The sequence below is a fragment of the Convolutriloba macropyga genome, chromosome 4 (genome assembly GCF_964194025.1).
Source record: "Convolutriloba macropyga chromosome 4, txConMacr16.3, whole genome shotgun sequence".
Lineage (NCBI taxonomy): Eukaryota > Metazoa > Xenacoelomorpha > Acoela > Convolutidae > Convolutriloba > Convolutriloba macropyga.
Window position 1 is genome coordinate 61,124,618 of NC_134471.1, and position 25,099 is coordinate 61,149,716.

Genomic DNA, 25,099 nt, shown 5'->3' on the forward strand with positions numbered 1-25,099 from the left:
AAAAATCGTTTATTTTTCTCCCGATATGTTCTTATATTAAGTTTTCTGCATCATTAGGTGAAAACGAACTAGTATTTGAAATGTACATAAAGGAAATAAATAATTACACAGAATAAATTCACAGAACAAATAGTCACTGAATACAAACTGGATTACAAACTTGAAAACTTGCTTTCGTAAAATTGTCTCAATTTTTAATCTCATCACGTAAAATACAGATAACAGATGTTTGTTTCTGAAATAAATTTTAAGGAGCTGCTTTTTTTTATTACTGTACAAAAAAACTGTTACCTAATTCGATCCGTCGACTCATAGTTATTAGTTTATACTTAACCTCCTTGTATGTCTCCTATTTTAGTCTCAAATATTGTGAGGCATTGTTTTTTCATCAATTTTTCTGGTTTTTAAGCAACTTTTATCGTTGAAGATTCAATTGTTTCGTTTTGCTTCATGGTACCAGCAAATTTCTAATATCAAGTATCAGCAAATTTCCGTCTGGGTTTCCAAGAGCTGATTTTTGTTTTAACAACGGAAAACAGTAGGTTGTTTCATTATATCTGTAGCCTTAGTTGTTTTTAGTACCTCTCGATCGAAGCAATTAATTTAAATGTGTGTGCTTCTTATTAATAATTTCTACAAGGCTGCTTTTGCTGTTTTTTTGTATAACCTTAACTCTCAAAAGAATTTCACGCTTACCTTCTTAAGTGTTGTTTGATCTCATTTCTGCGCAATCTGAACTAAAGTTTGCTGCAAATAAAAGGAATTGCAAGTGATGGATTATAAAAGCCGTTCTAGCGCAGTAGTTGAATGTCCGACTTCAATCTGGAAACCCGCGTGCAATCTGCTCTGAGGTTAGAAGTCGCGTCTGAGGTTGGAGAAAAAAGGTAGCAGAGGACAGACGGCTGCAGCCCAGTGCCGTTTAAGTGTGGTTACGCAGAAATTGCAAAATTTAATATTGCTATTTATCCTGTCTTTCAATTTCCCTCATGCAGATTTTGAATAATAGTTCATTTTTGACTTAGAATGTGAAAAATTCTTTTATCTTTACGTCGTATTTTACAGCAACAAAAGCAGTGCTACCTAGTGTCTTGGTGTCGAAAAATGGCTATCACTTGTCAAGGTCACAAGTGTTCAGTTTTTATTCAGAATTTTCTGATTGATCGGATCATATCGTAAAAATGCTAGCAGAAAAAATCAATTTGCCTAACGAGGCCGGTCAAACGGTCATTTTTAGCTTGAGGAAATGGTATCAGTTTTCAGCTTTTTTCCGTTCAATTAAATTATCAATGATATAGCAGAAGATTTAGACAAATAGGATCGATCATTCAGGTCTCATTTTTGTGTATAGGAACGAATAGCCTAATGGGTAATATGAAACAATAACCGGAAGATCCTTGTTGACATTATCCATTAAGCTGTTTGTTTCTATGCATAGAATTAAAACCCAAATGATCTTATTTGTCTGTCTATTGTTATGTTTTCGTGCTGACACTGCACCACAACAACTCTTGCTACAACTTTCAAAAGTTACGCTTCTTTTGATAATTAATTCTTCCCTCTCGCCGTTTTCTCCTAAATTTAATTTTCGAAACTGTTCACTTCTTATGCTCTCGCTGGACAAAATCTCAAGTGAGGAGACTACACGTTATTTAACAGCTACAATTTTAGTTGTTTGGTTCAAGCCAAAAAAGCATTACAAACCATTTGATGCCTTTTGGCGGCGCGAGTTATCAAAATTTCAAGACAAGCGGAGTCCTACAGAGCAGAAGATGGTTTTTTTTCTAAGTGTAATAATTTTTATTCAAAATCGCCGAAGGGTTACCTCAGAACAGGTTCTTGTGGTGATAGTTGTCGAAACTGAAGTGGCGGCGAGTTGTTAGGTTCTTCTAAGTTGCCTTCTGCCAACGTGTTGCCGTAATTGGTGGTGCGCTGCCTTCTGTGTTGATTCTTTGGAGAGTCGTTTCCTTGTTTGGGCACTTTTCGTGTGGCCATAGGTCAATGATGATCCACTCATTGCTTGAATATTCCGATTTTGACTAATTGCCATAATTTGAGACTTTTACACAATTTATGGTTACTGAATACAAACTGGAATACAAACATAAAATTTGCTTTCATAAAATTGTCTCAATTTTAAATCTTATCAGGTAAAATACAAGTAACAGATGCTTGTTTCTGAAATAAATTTTATTGAGCTGCTGTTTTTCATTGCGGTACAAAAAACTGTTACCTAATTCGTTCGATCCACCAAATCATAGTTAATATTTTATTGTTAAACTCCTTGTATGTCTCCTATTTTGGTCTCAAATTTTGTGAGGCATTGTCTTTGCATCAATTTGTTTATATAGTTTTAATTTTATAGTTGACGAATCAATTAATTCGTTTGCTTTATGGTAGCAGCAAAATTCTAATATCAAGTATCAGCAAATTTTGGTCTGCGTTTCTAAGAGCTGATTTTTGTTGCAATAACTGAAAACAGTAAATCGATTCTTTGTATCTGTTTTCTAAAATTACCAATATTATTTTTACTGTTTATTCTGTGATTAAATTTACCTCACGCACATTTCAAAATATAGTTCATTTTCGCCGGCTAATGTGAAATAGTTTATAAAAAATCTTAACAAGAAATTATAAATAAACCTTTTGTCTGTACGTCGTGTTTTACAACCAAAGCAGTGCTACCTAATGTCTTGGTGTCGCAATATGGCTAACAAAAGTCAAGGTCACTCTCAGTTTTCATCCAGATTGTTCCAATTTATTAGATCATTTCATAAAAATGCTAGCAGAAAAAATCAATTTGCCTGACGAAGTCGGTCAAACGATCATTTTTAGCTTGAGGAAATGGTATAAATTTTTAGCTTTAAATGGATTTTTCAATTGATAATATAACAGAAAAGTCAGACAAATAGGATCATTCGGGTCTTATTTTCGTGTATAAGAACGAACAGCTTAATGGTTAATATAAAACAAACATAACCGACTTATGTCGGGCGAATTGCTCCCAAACAACTGGCAAGCGGTTGGCCTTGTCAGTAGCTAGCCACCGGGGGAGGGGTTTGCACCGGGGGTTGAGTGGAGTGGGACAACAGTGGGGGAGGAAACAGCCTGGGGGTCTTTAACCTCTAATAACCGCCCTTCACACGATAAGTATAAGTTTCCAAAACAGTTTCTGTGAAAGCATACTTGCCGACTAGTGAGCTGAATGGCTCTAAGAACACTTAATGACCGCTGGGCGCTGCCTGTTTATTCCGTTTTTGAATACGAGAAATCAAATGGGTCAGAAAAAAAATTGGTACAGCGAAAAATTGGCCAAGCATAAAAAGACCGAGAGTACTAATGTAATTGCTTCAAACTTCGTTTGAGAGCAATTAATGACCTGGTTATTGCTTGATATTACCCATTAAGATGATCGTTCCTATGGAAAAAAATAAGGCCCGTATGATCCTACTTGTTATATTATTAACTTTCCCGTAATGTTATTAACTCATATAATCGGAAAAAGCTGAAAACTTGTACTGTTTCCTCATGCTAAAAATTACCTCAGTATCATTAAAAAATGGGATCTATTCTGTTTTGGCCCCCCACATTAGTGAGCATAAATTTTTTATGACCCCCAGGCGCACGTGCAATTTGCTTACATAGTGACGTGCTATATAACAACATATAATTTGTAACGGGGGGTCATAAAATACACTGGGGGGGGGGGGGGGGGGAACAGAATAGATCCAAAAATGCTCTTTTGTTCTAGCAATTCTAAATGACCCAATAATTCAGTATAATCTGGATAGAAATTGAGAGTGACCTTGACGACTGATAGCAATTTTGGGAGCCAATGCTAGAGAATAAGAGCCAACGTTTTGCCTGTTTTTAGCAATTGGTCAAATACCGACAGTACCTGACTAGAAAACCCACTGCGCCAGTGGGTCATCGGAGATTCTGACGCGCGAAATAAGTAACGAGGAACCAATAATTATCCGGAACAAGAGTAAAATATTGTCATAAACACAAACAATTTTTTCGCTTATTGCGTTTAACTCAAAAAAATTACATTTTGTTTCTCAAATTAGTTACGTGTAAAAAATGAGACATTTGCTTGGTTGTTTGAGTGATATATTGAAGAAACAAATTTATACGTTTTTGTTCAACCATCTCTACTCGCTGGTTTCAGCACGTGATTGTTTCAACTGTGTCAAAATTGATCGATGGATGAAGTCTCAAGGCTCAATTGTAGCTGCACTGAGTCTAGAAAGCATGTAATTCAATCCGGAGAATGAAATTTTGGATCTTTTCCATCTGTGCCCAAAATCTCAATTTTTTGGGCCCAGCTAGAATACCATCCCCCCCCCCCCCCCCACACACACACACACACACACATACACACACACACACACACACACAAACAAACACACACACACACACACACACACACACACACACACGCCCGCATTACGGGCGTGCGTGCGCGCTCCAGTCCTATACAGCGAAAACTTTGGCACACCACAAAAATTATTGTTCGGCTCTGTACTAAAAAGCTCATTTTTAATCATACCCTGGCGGAGAGCAGATGTTTATCTTGAAAGATCTTTGCAAACAGATGTTAATTTTCCAACATCTTGCATTACAAGTCGACCCGGACCGAATTCCAAGTCTCTCTCTTGGATTTACACTTGTCAAGTCTTGGCCAAGACTTAGGGATCTATTCTATCCCCCCCCCCCCCCCCAGCTTAGTGAGCATAAATTTTTCCTGACCCCCAGGCGCACGTGCTATTTTCTTACATAGTAGCGTACTATATAACAACATACAATTTGTAACTGGGAGTCATAAAAACACTGGGGGCCGAAACAGAATAGATCCAGAATTAGATTTAGACTGCCAAGTTCACTCTAAAAAACGTGAATGTAAATTTATCTAAAAACTCAGTTAAACTTACCTGAACTGTGCATGTGTTTTGGCTTTCCTGCACACTACCTTCCCGGTACCGGCACGTACCTGCAAATGCAGGTAATTTTACCTGAAATGTGCACGTAGTCCCTCTGCACAGTTTACCTGCAATTTACCTGAACAGTCCAAATTTCAGGTAACTTTACCTGCACATTTACTTTAACTTTCAGGTAATTTACCTTAACAGTTAGTGTACCGTAAAGGATAATTACCTGAACATTTAAGGTAAATTGTGCAGGTTAACTTGCCTAAAAATTTTCACAAGAAGAAATTTTTTCAGATTATTCAACAAAATTTAAAAAAAGTCGTACTATTGTTCACCAGTGCTTTCATTTATTTTAAATAGAAAAGTCCGGTCCAACTAAAAAAAGTCCCAGAGCAATTTAAGATTTTTTAAAAGTGTTATAAAAGTAGTTTAATGATAAGGATTACAAAAATGCGGTTCATTCCAGTGTTTTTCTTTCCAGTTTTGGAAAAATCACAGTGAAGCTTCATGGAATCGTGTTTCGTGTCTGAAAAGACAAGTTACGAATTATTATTTTCAAACTGCAGTTTGCCTGGAAAGATTTTGCTTCAAATTTAAGCCTTAAAATCACAAAAAAATTGAAGGTAATTTAACTGAAAAATGTGAAGGCAAGCAACTTCTGGGAAAAATGTGCAGGTAAATATTACCTGCACAAGTCTTTTCCTGCATACTGTTCAGGTAAAAATAAAATCCCTATGCAATTTTTAGAGTGTGTAAAAGTGACATTATCAAAGCTCTGACTCAATAATGAAATGAAACTGGTATTAAAACTTGCCAGGTACTGAAATTGACTTGGCATTAGGTACGGAAGATTATTCGTTTCACGATTCTTGCTAGATAATTGTATGCACTTTTTTGTCGTAAGATTAACATCATATCACAATTTGTTCCTAATAAAATAGATTGACAACCATATTTGCCACCTTTTTGAAGAAAAGTAAAAGTGCAGAACCCTTTGCAAAGCCCGTTATCCTAAAATTTAACAAAAACAGATTTTCTGTTGATGTTAAAACTATATGCAGCGCGGTATTGCAATAAACACAAAAATTTGTACCCCTGCTTTGTTCACATTCACAGACCCGAAGTATAATATGAGCTAAAATTTTGTTTCCATGAAAAGCTACAACTAAACATAAAAGATTACGAACTGTAAATGTAATTCAGACGAATCAAATAAGAAATGTCATTAAGTATATTCGAATAAATAACTAATACAATGGTTAAAACATGTGAGAATTGCTTACATATTAACGTGAACTTAGTTTAAAAATTTGCACACATTGTTCAAAATCACGCTCGCCAAGTCGAGATGTCAGCGCCGTTTCAGCGTATTATTTTGTAAGAAGTGCGCTGAATGAGCTAAAATTATGTAAGAAATGAGTTGAATGTGCTGAAATGAGCTGAAAAGCGCTGGTTTTTTCAAATTGTTCAGCGTAAAGATCTTACATAATTTTGCGCTGAAATGCGCTGAAACTTTGGAAGAAATGTATTCAAATTTCAGCGTTTTTGTTAAAATTATTTGGTGGATTTAAACGCTTTTTGACACCGATTCCTCAATTTCAAACCATTTAATTTTTCTTAAATAACGATTAATTTTTACTGAAATACTTAAAAAATGCGCTGAAAAGCGCTGAAGATATGTGAGAAATGCGCTGAATTTTCAGCGCATTTCTTACATAATTTCAGCGCATTTCTTCCTAAACTGTCTATTAATATAAAATCAAATTAAATAGGAAGAATTTCAGGAAGCATTGGTGCAGTGGATTGAGTGAAGGCTACGGCCCCGGAGAGATGGGTTCGATGCTCAGTGCTAGCTATTTTTTCTAAGAAGATCAGTGGTTTTCAGCGCGTTTCTTGCAAAGGTTCAGTGCATTTCAGCGCATTTTTATGTAAGATTTTTGCGCTAAACTTTTTGAAAAATCAGCGCATTTCTTACTTAATTTTTCTCGACCCGGGACAGAGTCCTTAATAAAGCATGTACAACCTTGCTGTCAAATAGACACATATGCGTCTCATGGTATCCAACAAAATACTACCTTATTTTCGATTGATAATTGCATGCAATGACATTGTATCGTGAAGAAAAAATTGTATATCTTATTACCTAGGACTTTCTCTGCTAATCTTCAAATTAAGTTGCAATGAGAAAACACAACGCGTAATTTTTATTAAAGTGATGATCTTAGAAGACGAATTTAACATTTCCTTTTTTAGAAATCAGTTTTTTTTGACTCCCAGGTACAGTACTTCTAAGGATTTGGTAAATTTCCTTCTTCTGGTTTTCATTTTTTTTTGCATTGAAATTTTAAGAAGTTGATAGTGGTTCATGTTGACCGTGGTCCTCAGGGTTTCCCTAAGGTTCATGTCAAAGATTACAGTTTATCTATTTTGACTGCAATTCTTGTCTTTTGTTTTGTTGAGGAATTGCTGCAGTCAATTTGTAACAACACAATTGAAAACATTGATCCATAATAAACCTAAAAACAACGAATCTTACTTGAAAAGTTAACGTAAATTTCCTCAACTCTTTTTAACTGCCTGAAAAAACAAGGGGAAGGCAGCCCTAACTGTCAATGTAACTTTAATGTAATAGTAATAACTTAATTTCCACCTCAAAAAGATATAACTTCAGGTACAATATTGTTTCCGACCCACTTGGTGGGGAGGTACTATATACTCAAATGGGTTTTTTGCTCAGTCAATTTTGGCTGATTGATATATTCATCTCAGAGAGTTGAGACTGGTATCATCAGAAAGCCCGCAAAGCTTAGAACATGAAATTGAAAACTTTTTTGATTTTCTTTTTTACAGTGCGTTGTTGAGGTTGAAGGTTTTGTGAATAGAAGACAGAATTTGATTGCTTTTACTCACATTTTCCTTAATTTTTGACCAAAACTTGCCAGTTTTCTAAACTTTGTTAATTTTATTAATGGTATCGAAACTTGAATTGGCATCGCAAAATTTTAAAAAAATGATTTTTACAGTTTTAACGGGTGCTAACCGTTCTCTCGCAAACTTTTGTGTTTTCTTTTAAATTTTGCCTCAAACGCCTTAATGAACTTTTTGGATGTTTACTTGTATCATTTACTGACTCAGTTTATAGCAAAAGGTTTTAATGGATTTCAATTACGTAAACTTTGAAGAAAGTAGATGTGCACTTCCACTTTTTTGTTCTCATGATCGTCAAAAATAACACGGCGTCATATTTTCTGTTCCGCCAAGCATTATTAGCGGTGTTGGTCATGTTTTAACTGACGTCTGTAGTGCTCAGAATTGTGTTTTCAGAAAAATTTTGTGAGTTTTGGATGCTCATCAATTATTGTGGTGCTTTTTGTCCCTTTTTTCACATATACCTTTTGCATAGAAAAACCATTCAATTTCAAGGGAGATCCCAGAAAAAAATTAAAATCCTTTTTGTCAATTTAACGTTCTGAGTGGTATTCAACGTCTTATACTTTTAATTGCATTAATACTGTAGTTTTGATGATTTTTTTATGAAGTTTTGAGTTCTGTCTCTTTTTTTGAAGTCTTTTGAATCGATATCATAAGTAAGAAACACAACTGGCTTCCTGGTTAACCTCAAAATAATCTGTTTTTGAAAAAAGACAGTTTCTGGTGTGTTTAAATTTTTGAGAATATTTGCTCTGTTGAAATCATTGGAATTTTGAGCTTTGTCACCTTTATCTTGTTTCTGTCAAATTTGTAGCTTGGTTTCAGTAAGAACAGGTTGCGCCTACTTTCTAGTGATCCAAGATCTAATCTCTATAACTGTTTTATTTCCAACCAATGGTTTCTTGGCTTTGGTACTACGAATTTTCATAAGAAAAAATTGATTCTGTTTCTATTTGCCGACTTCTGAGTTTTTTTTATTCCTTGCCACTTGTTGGGTGGCCCCATTGGCATTGCAAAATGTGCAACTGGAGAAAATTAACGTTTTCCATGAATAGTTCATCGTTTTAATGGTTGCGACAACGCTTTCCTGTTGAATCTAATTGATTTTTTTAAATTTTTTTTATAGTTTTGCCGTCCTTTTTGTCATTTGACATATTATGGATGACAACAGGTCTCAATTGCTTCATATGGGGTAAAACTAATTTTTTCTGCCAAGATGATACGTATTGGTTCTAATCAATTTGAAATTGGTTGTTTTAAGAAAAGCGTGTTTTTGAGTTTTGCCTTTTTTGCTCTTCTTTGTCAACCTGTTAGCAAAAATCAAAATCTACAAGTCTCGTATCTTTTTTTATTTAAGGAAGGACAAAATAACCTGTTTATTTCCGATTCTTTTTAAATCCACTTTGGTTGTTATGAAATTTTTCTGAAGCTATAGACATCGGTTTTTTGTCGTAATTCTTTAAAAAAAATGGCTCTCATTTGTCTTTTGTGTTTGTCTTATCCAGTACTCTCATAAATGGCAAGTCTGATCGGTGCTCGAATCCAGCATTAGCTTTATTAAATTGTTGTTTCTTAAACGATATGAAATTGTGAAAATTTTTTGATCTCTTCCTCATTTGATAGCCAATTATGTCAGGAATGTGGATGAGTGGGGGTCGGAACATTATGTGCGAACGCACTTTACCGAGCCCCCTTGTTGAAGTTATAATTACATTAACAATTGAAATAAAAATTCAAGTTTGTTTATGGTAACAGTGAGATAACTTAAAACAGAAGATTTTACAATCGACTGAAAGTTTTTTTAGACACAAATGATTGGGCAAAATTTTCTCAACTATTTCTTCGAGCCAATTTCTGCACTAATTATTGTAGAAAAAGGATCGCATTTTTTTGGTTGTTTATAAATGAACCAAAAATTTCAATTTTATATGGATTTCAAATTGACAATTAGCTTGATTAACATAACGGTGGTTATCAATACAACATATCAACAGTCTACGAATCACATTTCACCAGTCTTTTCGTTTTCCACATAAAAAATGTTTGTTTTTATTCTCCCCATTTTGGTCAGGTAGGAACAAAAACAGAAGAACTACACATTAATAAAGCTCCCGTTTGCTGCAAGCGTTAGCTCATCATAACAGGACCAATCTGGACTCTTCTTATTCTGAAATAAATCTCTTAGCTTCTGGAATAAGGATTCAAAGATTTGCTCCCGTTTCATATGTGTCTTTAACCTTGCATGCCTTGCAAGGAGCATGATTGCAGTCCCCGAAATGCTGTAATAGAGACTAATTGAGAAAACCTACTGAAAGCTACCGACAACCCCGCCGGCTGCAAACCTTGTTGTCAGCCTCAAAGTAGGAATTCGTTTGAGGGACTCACGAAATGTCTCTGAAAGTCCTCCAAACGTTTCAAAAGCCTAAGGAATGAATTGAATCCCGACTGCACTACCTTTCTATGCGTACTGTTCGTACTTCTTGTCCTCAACCGCTGACAGTGCGAAACCACTCTTCTCCGACGCATTTATAATGAGGCGTGACTGCAATTGAGAAGTGACGGTAACGTCCAATGCTGCTGGTTGGCCGGCACTCTATACAGGTAAGAAAATATCGCCCGGTCTATAGTTATTGTCGGGTAGTACACGTTTCTGTTCACAGACGGCAAACAAATGAGCTTCCGAGCAAGCTGATATAATTTCGTCTCGCATACGCTCATGACGATAGATCATATCAACTTGACCATGGCATGTTCTCCCATTAGATCTAGAGTCCCAGATTTACAAAAAGGACATTTTCTCTCGTTCTTGTACAATTTTACGCCCAGTCAGTGTTTAGGAGCAACACAGAAATCATTGGAAAATAGGTGTAGTCCGAGAGCTGGAATGGGGGCTGCGGATAACCAGGCACCAGATTGCGGAAGAGAAAGAGATTGCTAACGAACTTTTGTCTTACGGAACTTTTTTTTTCCTATTAGGTTGTTGAAGGCTGCGTAATCATATTTTTCCTGAACTTTTTAAAGAGGGATATATAGTCGCATTTTCGCCCAATTTTTCAATTGCCTGCAGAAATGAGATGTCTTCAGTTGGATTATGGCCTGTTATTTTTTCCACAAGAACAAAGGATTGAAAAACGGAACCAACGTATGCAGCTTGAACCTGTCTACTGGTCGTCTTATTCCTACGCCGGTTTTATTGATTGGGAGGCATGCTTGGTCCCAAGAGCTTTCTGACAACAAATCTCCAAGAATACCTTCAAAGGTTGCACCAAATCAGATTTTTGTAGGGTTTATTTGATTCATCCGAAGGAGAGTTGCATCGCAAAGTGTAGATCATTTTGGGAGCACCAAGGCAAAAACGCAAAATACCATGAGCACATTGAGGATCGTCTACGTATGCTGAATTGTCTAGAATTTCCTCTAATTTTTTTAACGTTTTTGAGTAAACAAAACAAAACAAATGCATCAGGTCCTATAGCAGCTCCCAAATTTCAGTCTATACAGTTCCTTTTTATCAAAGTGTCAATTTTTGCCATGCTTTTTATTGACGATAGCTCGCGTCTATCCTTCCTGAGTTCTAAATTGAACTTTTCTCCTGATTCTGAGAGAATTTATAACGCTTACAAAGTTCGATCTCGGTTCCCGCAATAATTCCGTCATCGAGATACCAGCAATGTTGCGAGAGATTTGGTAATTTGCTTTCAATTTCGTCAATAAGAGGCCAGATTGCCAATGAAAACAAAAGTGGACCCAGTGGATCACCTTATTGCTCTTCTGATTGACTGTCAGCAGTTGAGCTGTTGAAGAACAAATCACTGTGCTTCGAGTAACAAAAAGATGCAAATGACATTACACTAGGCATCAAAACTTTTGTTGAGCCGAGGAGATGACCGCTTCACCGAATTAATTGCGTTTGTTATTATGTATGTATGTTATTTGTACTTTATAAAAAATTACATATTTTATTTGATTTACATGAATCTTGGGGCAGAGGTTATTTGGTAAGAAATTATGAACCTTCAAATGTTTATTAGACGTTCAAAACCATATCTTGGTTTTCTGTCTTCCGCTTCCCAGCCATCAGATATTTCATTGTTTCTCGAAAATAAAAAATGTTGAGAACCTAAACATAAAGGATTGAATAGATCTAAATCTTTACATTTTTTGTACGGGAATTTATTACAAATGTTATGTTCGAGCAACATTCAAGTAAAGTTGAAACAAGGGAATTCTTACCTTACATTTTTTAAAGCCGACTTTATCATATTTTTGTCAAACTAAATTTTCCTGAACTATATTTATTACATAAAAATTACTTTAAAAAAATTACCTTGCACTTCAAAAATAGCCGCGCTCATTCATATAACATTCACGCAACGCTCAAAAAGTATCAGTGTAGATAAATTATTATGAGCTATTCTCAACCTACAATTTTTTCCTCAGGATAACAGCGGTCTCAAGCAGTGATCGGCTTATTTCAATTGATTTTTCTTTGCTCATTATTTTATTCATTCAATTGCCATTCTGTTGCTAATATGAATATCAGTGATTAGAAAACTGTCTTATCACTTGAACTTGGGCACTTTTTCAAAATTTTTCACTTAAATTCCAATTTAGAAGGTCTGGACTCCCTAAGAACAAACCCTTGTTATATTTGAATTTTTTTCTTTTTAGCCCACTTTTCCATTTAAATGACGCAACCCATATTTTTTTCATTGTAATCAGAAAAAAGTTCAATATACTCAGTGTTAGGGCTTCACTTTTACTTTTTCCGAATAAAGTAAACTTTCCATTTTTGTAGTTATGTGGTATGAATTCCATCGTTTTCCGAAATAATAAGGATAATCAATGTTCTTGAATATCATAACCGCTTAACTTGAGAGGTATTTAAACATTAAAAAGAAACTTTCTTCGGCTCCTGGACTTTTTACCTTTATATGAACACCGCGTGTCGTTCAAACTTTGGTGGACACATTTTGTATTTACTTTCATAATTTACCTTTATATGACCAGGCAGTATTCAATTTTTTTCTTTTTCCCTGAAAAATAAACACCACGTGTTGCTCAACCTAACATCTGCACTTCCAGTTGATGGATATTGATGAGATTACTGAAGGTTTAACTATTTGTGTGTTAAAGATTCTAGCCCCCGTTAAAGTTAGGGGCTAATATGAAAGATTCAAACTTCAGCTGTCGCTTGAAAGCTCGATGCTAAAATGAGCTACTTTATGCTGATAGAGAATACATGAGAACAAAATTGCATCAATCAGAAAAGGTTTAAATAAGTTCTCAATTTTTTTTTTGAAAAAAACCTAAAACTGAATATAAATCTGTCAATACTAGATATCGCACTTGTAGTTGTATGAATAACAGGATTTCTGTATGACCATTAAACTAAGCAATTGCTTGTCAAACAATTGTAGCATCTTTCTCATTATAGCCTCTCCACCCCCCCCCCCCCCCGCCGCCCCCTCAAAAAAAATTACTGCCCCCATCATGACAATTACTGTTTAGCGTATTAATCACCAAATAGTAATCATCCAACAAATTGTGGCGGCCGCTAGAAAGATATTTAGAAATAGTGTTAGGACCCAAATAACCTATCGGACCCTCCGAACCGCTGAAAATGGGTCGGAGTAATAGCTGTGGAATCTTTTCCGCTAGCCCCCCTTAATTATACTTGTTTAAACACAACTAGTAAAAAAAATTAGGGTCAACTTAGATATAATTTAGGACAATTTGGAAAAACTGTTTTGAACGCCATCAAAATTTTGAATTTTACTCAATCTCTGCATATTTTCTGCATTATCAAACCAAAACGATGTTGCAAAACTCAATTTTTTCTTTCAAGGTCGCCTCTCAATAATTTTATCTCATTTGTGTTCATGCATGGTTTCAACTGAAACCCCAAAGCTGTTCATAATTCTTTCACTCCTTCGAGCAACATCCTGATTTTGATTTGATCTCTCGACCTTCCTTGAGTTGAACTGTGTCTTCATTTTGCATAGAAAGACCCGATTTGTTTTGACGGTGAATTTCTTCGATTAGGTCATTCATTGCGTTCTCGACATTGTCTGAGCTGAGGGCACTTGTCTCGAAGAAGTTGGCGTTGATAGTCCGGGCGAACACAACCCCCTCTGAGGAATCGACCGCTCTCAAGTCTTCCAAGTCGTTTTTGTTGCCAATCATCATGTAGACGCACTAAACACAATTAAACCCCTGATGACGTCCCACACTCTACACTGTTATTGACCAGAGCGACTTGGGTCGCAGGCAGGCGTTCCATTGCGCTGAAAGCTGGTAGTCTGGCTGGACTAAAATTGAGTATTGGCCAGAACAAACAGACTTAAATGTGGTATTGGACAGGTGGAAGGCGCGACCGAAACTTTGTCAGGACTATCAGCTTGGTTCTCACAGGATCTCCCTGTTGCCAACCTATGTTGCTTTGGAAAATACCTGTCTTGAGTCTGGAAGCCCATCCTTGAAATGAGTGGGGGAGTATTTATAGCTAATATTATATTGTAAAGAAGTAAAGTATATATATATATATATATATATATATATATATATATATATATATATATATATATATATATATATATAATGTGATGTTAAAAGAACTTCAAATTTGTCAGAAGCTTTAAGCATTTTTTCTTTTGCAATCAGTCCGAAAATACCCTTGATGCTACCAATCGAACAAAATTAGGATACAGAAACCACCGGTCGACTTTTTCTGTTAACATGAGCCCATTCGTATAGTGTCCTTTCATATGAAAAAGTATTGTTACTTTCATTGTGCTGAAAATATGAATTGATCAGTGCAGCGATAACTAACTTTTCGGTACTTGCATAAATTGGTTTCTTTTATATTTTCACTTTGCTTATATTTGGGCCAAGTTTTCACCTAGAAACATGACATTGCAATACAATTGAAATTTTTCAATGCAAAGCTCCCACATTTTTAGTGATGAAAATAGTGAAAACGAGATAATTTTTTTTGCTAGGGATTAGGTCGAAATTTGGATTTCACCACAGTGGAAGTGGCCTGCCACAAAAGTACAATAGTTCAACCAACTTTGAGAAATGTTTCTGCTCACGATTATCTATGACATACCATTGCGCCAACAATTCTTGTATATTTTTAAAATCATTTCGTTTTTAAGTCGGATTCACGCCATTGGGTGGCCAAACAATTGCAATTGATTAATATTTTCAATGAGTTCCAATGAATCCCCCTTAGTCCTCTTTTAAAAACTTCTTGCTATATATTTAAAGAATTTCTAACAACACGTTACGGGGAGGTTGTGAGCGTTGGAAACTTTTGAGAAATGCGGTGAGAAAATCAAGGAAGTTTATGGTTGGTTTGAAAGTTTTAGCGGCTTAATCAATGGAACAACTTCATCTCAAGTTTGCATGCAATTAACACATATCCAGTTCAATTTTTACCAGTGGCGCCTCAACCTGGGTGTTTTTACGAATGTATCTCTTAATCTTTACGTAGCAAAACTAGCATTCGAAACATCATATTCGATGTTTCCATACTAAAAAATAATACAAACTAATTGGAACCGCTGCTGACATATCTCTGTCTTTACTTCCGAAAAACTTATAGCAAACCAATAGCAAAAAAAAAACAAATGTAATTTTCTCGCCCACGGATCGTTTTAACAATTAACAATGAAAGCTCTCTTTGGCATGCATTTAAATTGTTTTGTTGTTGGTTATAAGAGTATCAATTTGCATTTTCAATTACCTAATTTTTCTTTTTAGTTGGTTCTTCTCGCTTGAAATTTTTGTGTTGAATCATTTAAGCTCTCACAATTTGATTATCAAGCGCATAGCGTACACATTTCAACATTTGCTGATTTCCAGGCCCCTAGCACTCATCTTTAACCTTTAATGAAATGATTTCTTTCTTTCCTTCTCTATTTTTATCTTTCCCCAATGTGGACTAATGAATCTTCTTTCAAAATCACATTTAAAGCCTTTTAAATATTACTCATCTGCAATTTTAAAGATTTTTTGTGAAAATAAAATGATCTAGTGGAATTGCACTTAACATAGGTTCATAGACGGTCAGGGACTAAAAAGTGTACAGATCTCAATCGCAGGTTCATAGTTGCTTCTAACTTAGTTTTCAACAATAAATTGTCTTCTATTGGTGGTAAACTTGGTCAAATGCTTATCTATGACGGTTTTTTGTTATCTGCTTATTTTATCTGAGATCAAAAGACTGCGCTGGGCGCCGAAGAATTAAAAGTCTAAAAGTCACCAAAAAGTAAAACAAGTTTTCTTTACCAAGATGAGTTCTCCACGCATTTAACTGAGTAGAAATTTGGCGCTCTGCGTCTTAAGCAATTAATTGCCTCAAATGTATCTTATGAAAATGTATTTTTTATGAAAACCATGTAAGTTTCAACAATTTTTGACTTTTTTTGTCGTCTTCTTGGCGCTTCTCTTAAATAACTTTTTTTCTGACTTTCAGATTATGAAGAATATAATGATTTCAGTTATTTTCTCTCATTTCTCCCATACCCAGACCCTAGTGCCATAGTTGTATACAAAATCATTATGAAGCATGATAGATCCAGTAATCAAAATTAATTGAACTATTGTGCATCTTGTTTTTTTTTGCTAGCCTAGCTTATTACCGTTTTTTTTGCTAAACATGTCTTTTATGCTCTGATATGATCACCGATCAGAGAGTGAACAGACTGTAAATCAATCCTGGCCAGCCTTTTCTAAGCTTTAAAACTCAATGCTGTTTTTAATCTGTAGAGTTTTCGAAATTTTTTGTCTGAAATTACATTTTTCGTGCTAAAAAGTGACATGATCATAATGCGTTCATAGTAAAAATACAGACTGAGAAATACTGTAGTTCAGCGCTGATTAATAATGTTACTAGGATCCGGGTACTTAATTTATTGCCTCTTTTCCCTAATTTTTATTTACTTTTCAGATAGAAAAATTACAAATTTTCACTATTGGTTGAATTGCTCACAAAATTTTCTTTGGGTTTTCCCTATTGTATTGCAATTTAGTGGTCATTTAACGGAACTATGAAAATGGCTATTAAAATACAATTTTTATCATAAGGAATTTTTGATAATCAAATGTGCTGAAATAATGGATTTTTAACATTTCTGGAATTAGGATACTAAATCAAAAAAAATTTAAGGAATGCGATGAAGCAGTTACACAACAAAAAAATATTTCCGGGATGAGTAGGGCATTGAAAAGTCGCTGAAATGAAATGTTGTCCGAAGTTGGATATTTTCCTTTTGTGCCCCAGCTTAGTGAGAGCGTTTTATTTGCACCTCCATATGCACGTTCCGCATTTTTACAATGAATTACTGTGTAACAGCACGCGCTCTTGATCTGGGGGGTGCATAATTTTCTTGAGGGGAGGGCACAATTGTAAAAGATTCGCGAAGTCTAATAAATTTTCTGATCAAACATACGGAAAATCCAAAATTTTCCCCCTCATAGGTGTCAGCTGTATTAGTTAACACGTTTGCTAAGAAATCTAAATAGTAGATTTAGCATATCTTTTCTTACTTTTAGCTTTTCTTTCTTTTCTTTCAATTCCTTTATTTTAATTTTTAATAAGTTCTGTTTGCTAATTGCTGATACAAAAAGAACTAACAATGTTTTTTTTTGGATCTTTGCCATTTTTGAATTTTTGTCCCTCAGATTAGTGGTTGCTTAAAGATTGTGAACTGTGTAAGATATTAAGACGAATTATTAATGATAACATTATTAGCATTAGGCCATCAGCACCTTTTTTCAGCTGCTTCTTGTCCACAAACTTTTGGGATATATCTCCCCCGCTTACTGGACATTTAACTTTTACGCCCCCCCCCCCATAGGCTCACGTGCCATTTTTACACAGTAAGGTGCTATATAACAACGCATAAATCGTAATTGGGGGGCATAAAAACAAAATAGATCTAAAAAAGAGTGCTCTTTTTTGTGAATTGAATTACTCAGGGCTATAATAAAAAAGACTCAATTATTGGTTTTGAATACCTTGACAGGGTCGCATCCGTTGTCCTTGGCCACTTTATACCATGACTTGAGTTGTTCGAACGAGTGCTTGTTTGTGATGTCATACACCAGAATCACTCCATGTGCTCCTCTGAAGTACACTTTGTTTAGACTCTTAAATCGTTCCTGGCCTGAAATATAATTGTTAAGGTAATTATGGATATATTAAAGGTAAATTGCACCTTTTCCGTTTGTGCCCCCCAGTACGCAATGCACCCCGCCGTTACAGAGCACGTGCCATTACACGGTAAATCATTATGTAAAAATATGGCACATGCCTGTATGTAGATAAAAAGATTTACCAAGCGTTTTCATTTTGCGGATGGTCGGAGCAAAGATTTTTTAATAAAAATAATAATAATAATAATAATAATAATAATAATAATAATAATAATAATAAATTGTTTTCGGAACAGACAAACAAAAAAATGTATATATTTTTACACTTTCTGTATACACACTTACTGAAACGAGAGACCACCAAAAAGCAGTGTTGCCTCGTCATGTGGTGCCTCATGAAGCAGAAAATTGAACGTCTTGATTTATTTCAATCATTTGGTACGGAGAAACATGACGAGGAAAAAAACTCAGTAGAAACCTTCTAGCAAATCAGCACTGCCTAAAATAAAGTTATCACAGAAACGATTAGCAAAATCTTTACAACCTATTACAGACAGTTTTGCTATTTGTTCAATGAAACGAGGTAGAAATTTTAGTATTTTTACCAACAGTTTTCTGGCTCTTGTTGAAATGATCTTAATGTTAATTGGTCCTTAACACAAAAATTTTAAGTGTTTTGCGCATATTCTCGGTGTTTTATTTTTGTTTAAATTGTTCATTCCCAAAAAAACTTTTTTTGTACTGTGCTCATTTAACTCTCTTGTTTTTTAATAACTAATTTCAATAGCTCATATAAATATAACTCTTCTATGTTATAAATTTTTTGCTGCAATTCTGAAGTTTTTAATTGACTCAAATTTACGTTTCCCATATATAATTCTCACTAGATGTTTGATTTTGTTTTTAAGTTCCTTGATGTCACTCTTTGCAGTTGTACCATAGATTGAATGAAACTCCATACTGTAAGATCGGTTGCATATAAGTTTTGTACGCAAAAATTAGTTGATTTTTGTGTAAGACAGCTCTCAGCTTATAGAATGTAGCACAAAAAACATTCATTTTATGAATCAAATACTGAATGTGATCTTTATAATATAGTTTTTCGTCAATCAGGATTCCAAGATACCTCACCGATTTATTGTTTTCAATGTGGTTTCTCTCAAATGATATTTGATTGCTTTTGTATCCACCTTTTTTGGAAACTGAATTAAAAAGTTTTATCGAAGTTCAAAGTTAAATTATTTTTGTCCAACCAATCAATTGTTTGTTTCATGCCTAAGACAAGCTGACTACGATCTGATTGACTGAATTGTATCAAAGCTGCTCGTCATCGTTAGGTTTGCTGTAGCCTCCGGAAGATTGTTTACATACATGATAAACAGTAATGGTCCCAAAATTGAGCCTTGAGGTACACCTATTCTTAAAGGTAAAAATGAGGATTCAGTATCTCCGCAACGTATTTTTTGTTTTCTGTTTGTTAGATAGCTTTTTAGTAAGGTATTGATAGGTCCACGGAATCCCATTCTCCACAACTTTCCTACGAGAATTGAATGATCTACTGTATCAAATGCCTTTTTTTAAGTCCAGAAAGATTGCATGTGTTGAAATTGCTGGTTTGTTCAAATTGTTTCTGATTGAATCTACAACTGATATCAAGGCATCTATGGTGCCCATTTTTGATCGAAAACCAAATTGATTGTTGTGCAGTTGATTTGTATGTTTGGGAAAGCTGGTCATTCTTATGTAGATAATCTTTTCAAAGACTTTCGATATGGCAGGTAATAACGAAATGGGCCTATAATTATTAGCTCCAGAAACATTTCCAGACTTAAAAATTGGGACAACAACTGCCCTCTTCAAGCATTCTGGGAATGTTTGTGCTTTCAGTGCTTTGTTAATGAGAAATGTCAGTGTGTCTAAAATCCCAAAAAGTAAAGACTGTATTACGAAAACACTTATCTCAAAACAGTCACTTGTGTATTTTGTTATTAGGGACATTACAGTTTTTTCAACCTCATCGTTAGTAACATTTGGAAGATACATTGAGCAGCGCACTTGCGGAATTTTGTCAGGATTCCAATTGCCATTACATTTTTTTGTTCATTTTCTCTGCGACAGAATTAAAAAAAAACTGATTAAACTCCTGGCACTGCTCGACAGTCAAATTTGGCTTTGATCCAGATTCTTTCCCGGTTAGAAGCTTAAATGTTTCGAAAAAAGACCTATTATTTGACTTGCTTTCGGCAGCAATTAGTGTTTGAAAATGTAATTGTTTCTTTTTGCCGACAATTTTTCTTAGCCGTCTTTTTACAGCGCAATAACGCTCCCCATTTTCCAGTGAACTCTCGGTTTTGTATTTTTTATACAAAAGATGTTTTTTGTTAGACAAATTTTTGATTTGGTTGTCAACCCATTTTTTGTTTTGTCCTGATTTTTTAATTTTTTCAGGAATAAAATTATTTACTATTTCCTGTACTTTTAAGTTAAAGTGTTAAAAGCATGAGTTTATATCCTTCGTTTCAAATAGTTTTTGGACTTTTGCAGCTCAATAAGTGTTAGAAAACTCAGTTTTTCTTTCGATTCGCGGTTCTACAACAAATTCCAGTTTCGATAGCGGGTATTTTTCCTATCTTCCTGTGTTGCGATTGCAACTCTCGGTACCGTTAGAGTATAATGGTCAGTTATTGATGTCTCTAAAATCTCTTCTTGGATTTTTTTTTAGAGTAGACGACATCAATAACTGAACTTTTCTGCTCAGTTTCTCTCGTTGGTTTATTTGAGTTCAAACATTGCAAACCAAAACAGCTGAGACTTTTTTGAAGATTAGTTTTTCTGCTCGATTCCCTGAGGTGATCAATGTTAACATCAGCACATAGAATATTTATGTCATCTGGTTGTAAGTAGATATCACTAAGATGGTTTTCAAGCGCAATCAAGGAACCGTTTACAGGAGCATTGGGTTTCATGTAAACAGCCGTTACATAGATAGCAACGGCTCCAGAGTTCTTGGCTGTTAAAGTTTGTATATTGTTATTTTGTGTTTTTTGTGAAGTTCCATTAGTACTCCTTTCGGATCTTTTCCGTTTGTGGCCCTCCCAGCTTGGTGGGTGCATATTATTTGCAACCCCCAGACGCACGTGCAATATTTTAACATAATGATTTACTATGTAAGGACACGTGCTCTGTCACTGGGGGGAGCATAACGTACTGGGGGGCACAAACGGAAAAGATCCCTCCTTTCTTTGAGATAATAGCAACACCACCCCCTTTTTGTTGAAGGATACAAGTTAACGGTTCATCATATCCGTCAATTTTGATCAGGTGATTTGTATGATTGTCCGATAACCATGTGTCAGTCAAGCAAAGAAAAGATGGCTGCGATTTCAACGATTTTATGAGAATCTGCAGCTCATCAATATTTTTTCTTAGAGACCTTATGTTTTGAAGAAGTAGACTATGTGTTGAAGACATCGTTGTTTTTGAAAAAAACGTAGCGATCGGTTTTCCTCCATTATAATTTTACCTATTTTTTTTCTGCTGTATTTGTTATTTTGAATCTAATTGTTAATTACAGTGTGGTCATTTGCGTACAAGAAGAGCGGATATCGCTCAACTTGACAGAAAACACACCACTCACTTTTCAGAAAGTTCAATTCGGATGTCGCAGCTGAATTGTCTGAAAATAATAAGAAAAAAACCTGAATTAAAGTTGGACAATGCGGATGTCGCAAAGCCAAGGAGTAATATTTTTTTGTAATGTCCTCAGGCAGCAAGAGAAGCGGATATCGCTATTCTTGTTGCCTTTGGAAAAAAAAAGAAAAGAAAACAAAAAAAAGGTACGTTGAAGATCGTCTAAAAAATTCATTTAACTAGCCAATTCGCCAAACAGTTCCAATACGAAGCACTTATGTTGAAAGAAGACCAATCATTTTCTGCTTCGCACCTTATTTTAAGTAAGTTATTTTATCACATACACAAAACAAAACAAAATTTTTTTGAATTGCTCTCAACAAATAAATACACAGCCATGATTTCGTATTTGGTTCACTGTTCTAGTTTAATTATTAAAACCTGTTATTTCCATGGGGTTTTAAAGATTAAACTAGAACAAAGGACCAAATACGAAATCATGACTGTGTATTTATTTGTTGATTTTTTATTTGTTGAACGAATAAATACATGACTGTGTTTTTATTTGTTGATTTTTTTGTTTCCATTAGTTTTTTAACCATTAAAACCTGTTGTTTCCATGGGGTATTTTTGTAAATTTCTGATTCTATGTAGAAAAACCAAACGTGATGGGTTCCGTAACAATACCAAACAGAAAAAAAAAGAATTTTTTTTTTGGATTCTTGAAGTTATTCAATTAGATGTTTCTGACTATAACTATAATAGTTGCTGGGGATCCATTGTGTTTCCCCCCCCCCCCAGCTTAGTGAGCGTAATTTTTTATGACCCCCAGGCGCACGTGCTATTTCTTACATAGTAACGTGCTCTATAACAACATATAATTTGTATCTGGGGGTCATAAACGCACTTGAGGGGGGGGGGGCAGAATATATCCGTTGCTGGTATTACAGTTTTTGATTATCAATTATTTACGGAGTAAAGTTTTCAAGCAGTCGAGAGCAACAAATTTGGTGACACAACTGTACACTCCCAACAACAAGAAAAACCACCAAAGAAATCTTTCGGAATTTTGATAGAGTTTTGGGCGCTGGCCAGTCCCCAGCTAGAAGCCTTCTACGCAAAGTACAAAACTCTACATTATTCAGTGCATGACCCCCATACATAATATTGGGGGGGGGGGCAATTGCCTTTATAACCTGCAGTGTCCCAAAAGTCCACCATGACATGATCTCCATCAATGTGTTGTTCCACTCGACTCAACTCCACCCCGAGGGTACTGGCGTGGTTGAGGTCAAACTCACTCTGGGTGTATCTGAGAAGGAGATTTGTCTTTCCCACTCCACTGTCTCCCACTACTATCACTTTGAACACAAAGTCCGCTGCCGCCATCACAACTACACACTAGCTTCTTCGGTATTTAGGGAATCGTTTCATTTTCTCCATATTCCTTTAATGTTTTATCTATGAATTGTTTTGTATGCCAAATTTGATACCATAAGACCTTTTTTTAGCGTTTTAGCGTTGAATGGATGTATACCAGCCAGAAATGATTTTAAAATATTGGGATTTCCCAGTATAAACGCAAACTAACCTCTAAACCCCCCCCCCCCTCCACCAACTTATCATCTTACGTATAGTTGTCATGATAGGTAATAGGTGCCCACCTGCTTTGGTGTAAATACACATTAACTGGTTCTCTTCGGAGGGTGGGGGGGGGGGGTAATGAATGAGTCCAACTCATCAATATAATCGATATCAGACCTTATCATAAAACTAAAAAGATAGGAAACTATTCCGAGCGACATTTTAGACCTTTCTCTTTGTTTGATTGCGTAATCAGATCTCAGCAGTCTTTTAAGATTGTGCTAAAATTTTCCAGAAGTTTTCAGTCGTAATATCTGTTGCGATTAGGTCTCTTGGCCGTCTGTTGTTATAGTGCTTAACTGTAAAAACTCTAAATCTCCTTAACCATGGTACAGATCTAAATTTATCCTGTAAATAGTTGTTTAAAACTTGGTTGCCTTTGGTTTTCAAAAGTGCAATTTAGAAAGCACGTGCTAAATGCTACGACTGATTAAATCACTGAACACGTAAAGCCGTTTTGTGCTTTAACCGCCTGTCTGGGTCCCATTTTCCATTTAAAAAGCATAGAAAATAACCCTGATTCTCTTAAATTGATGTCTTCGCCTTGGTTGGTTATAGATTTTAAGCCAGCTCAATTGTTTGCGCTTGTGATAGAATCTATCAGTCATTTAAGAGGGGTTTAGTTTTAAAATATCTGATCAAAAATAGGATACATTCGGTTTCGGCCCCCAGTGTTTTTCTGTCCCCGATTACATTTTTATGTGTTGTTCTATAGCACATTATGTAAAAAATAGCGCGTGCGCCTGGGGGCTTAAAAGTTGTATGTCTACTAAGCTGGGGGGACAGAAGAGATAAGTAAGTGAAAAATTTGAATTTGTGACATATCTATTTCTTATAATCAAATAGGAGTAGTGCCAGTGAGTGAATTTAACAAATTGCACCTCAGATAATTCTCAAAAATGCCCAAATTGGATACTTTTCCGTTTATGCCCCCCGCTTGGTGGGCGCATATTATTTGCAACCCCCAGACGCACGTGCCATATATTTACATAATGACTTACTATGTAATGGCACGTGCTCTGTAACAGGGGGCGCAAAACGTACTTGGGGGCAGAAACAGAAAAGATCCACTTTTTGTTTGAAATTGATAGAACAGTTTTGTAATTATGTCATTCTGAAACTAGAAGAATCCAAAAATTTGTTTTAAATCGGCTCTCAATTTCGAAAAAGTTTAGCTAAATTTATTCGGATCTCATCTCTTCTCGTCTCCTAAGCCAGTATTTTTATTGCCCCCTACAAATTATGTGCTGCTACAGAAGACGGTACTTTGTTAAAAAAAAAACAGCGGTCTTTCCCATTATACCCCCCCCCACACACACACACACACACACACACACACACACACACACACACACACACACACACAAAATTATACCCTCCACGAAATTATAGCCTCCCTTATGGTATAATTACCAGGATTTGGGGGGGGGGGGGGCTGGCTATAGTTCATCTGACTACCAGGGGGGGGGGGGGGGGGGGGCTATAATGGAAAAGACCCCAAAAATAGCATGTGGGCCTCGGGTTTTAAAGGATATGAGTATATGAAGCGGGGGGGGGGCAGAATAGATACGTTTACATTTATGACTCAGACATGATTTGAGGCAACAGAGAACAACCCAAAAGAACAACTAGTCTGTCAACGTAGAAAAAAATCTCTGACATTCTGTCCTGCATCTAGGCGCAAATCACTGGTCTCTCTCTCTCTCTCTCTCTCTCTCTCTCTCTCTCTCTCTCTCTCGCTCTCTCGCTCTCTCTTTCTATGTTGTCTAGGAAAAACATTGTAAGAAGAAATAAAAAAACTC

At 35.6% G+C, this 25,099-nt stretch overlaps 2 protein-coding genes across 11 annotated transcripts in view; both read right to left on the reverse strand.

Annotated features, from left to right (window-relative positions):
- Window positions 1–4,176, reverse strand: part of LOC142338583 (uncharacterized) — a 21,014-nt gene extending 16,838 nt beyond the window's left edge. For 2 of the 4 annotated variants that reach the window (XM_075388389.1, XM_075388390.1), the window contains exon 1: window positions 3,896–4,176. Coding sequence is in view for 2 of the 4 variants with exons in the window: in XM_075388391.1 (XP_075244506.1) it covers window positions 1,823–1,992 (170 nt within the window). In the remaining 2 variants the exon portion in view is untranslated. Of the gene's footprint in view, window positions 1–1,822; window positions 2,037–3,895 lie in introns of all 4 variants that reach the window. The other 2 variants (XM_075388391.1, XM_075388392.1) reach the window with 2 other exon arrangements.
- Window positions 4,177–13,675: 9,499 nt separating this feature from the next.
- On the reverse strand, window positions 13,676–23,740 carry LOC142338584 (uncharacterized). 7 transcript variants are annotated; one of them, XM_075388400.1, is made up of 4 exons: window positions 23,466–23,740; window positions 22,850–23,047; window positions 17,886–18,034; window positions 13,676–14,057 (listed from the first exon to the last, which is right to left on the reverse strand). In XM_075388400.1, exons 2-4 carry the CDS (start codon window positions 23,040–23,042, stop codon window positions 13,785–13,787), a joined length of 615 nt encoding a protein of 204 aa, XP_075244515.1. In that variant the 5' UTR covers window positions 23,043–23,047; window positions 23,466–23,740; the 3' UTR covers window positions 13,676–13,784. The 7 variants fall into 7 exon arrangements, with proteins under 7 accessions (XP_075244515.1, XP_075244514.1, XP_075244511.1 ...); XM_075388399.1 differs by having other exon boundaries at window positions 22,850–23,054; XM_075388396.1 differs by having other exon boundaries at window positions 22,850–23,058.
- Between the last annotated feature and the right edge of the window lie 1,359 nt (window positions 23,741–25,099).

Coding starts and splice junctions, on each gene's coding strand:
- LOC142338584 (XM_075388400.1), bottom strand. CDS start 23,042: ATGGCGGCAGCGGACTTTGTGTTCAAAGTGATAGTAGTGGGAGACAGT. Junction 18,035..22,849: donor GGACTTTTGGGACACTGCAG/GTTATAAAGGCA, acceptor ATTATATTTCAG/GCCAGGAACGATTTAAGAGT. Junction 14,058..17,885: donor ACGGATGCGACCCTGTCAAG/GTATTCAAAACC, acceptor AATTGTGTTTAG/TGCGTCTACATGATGATTGG.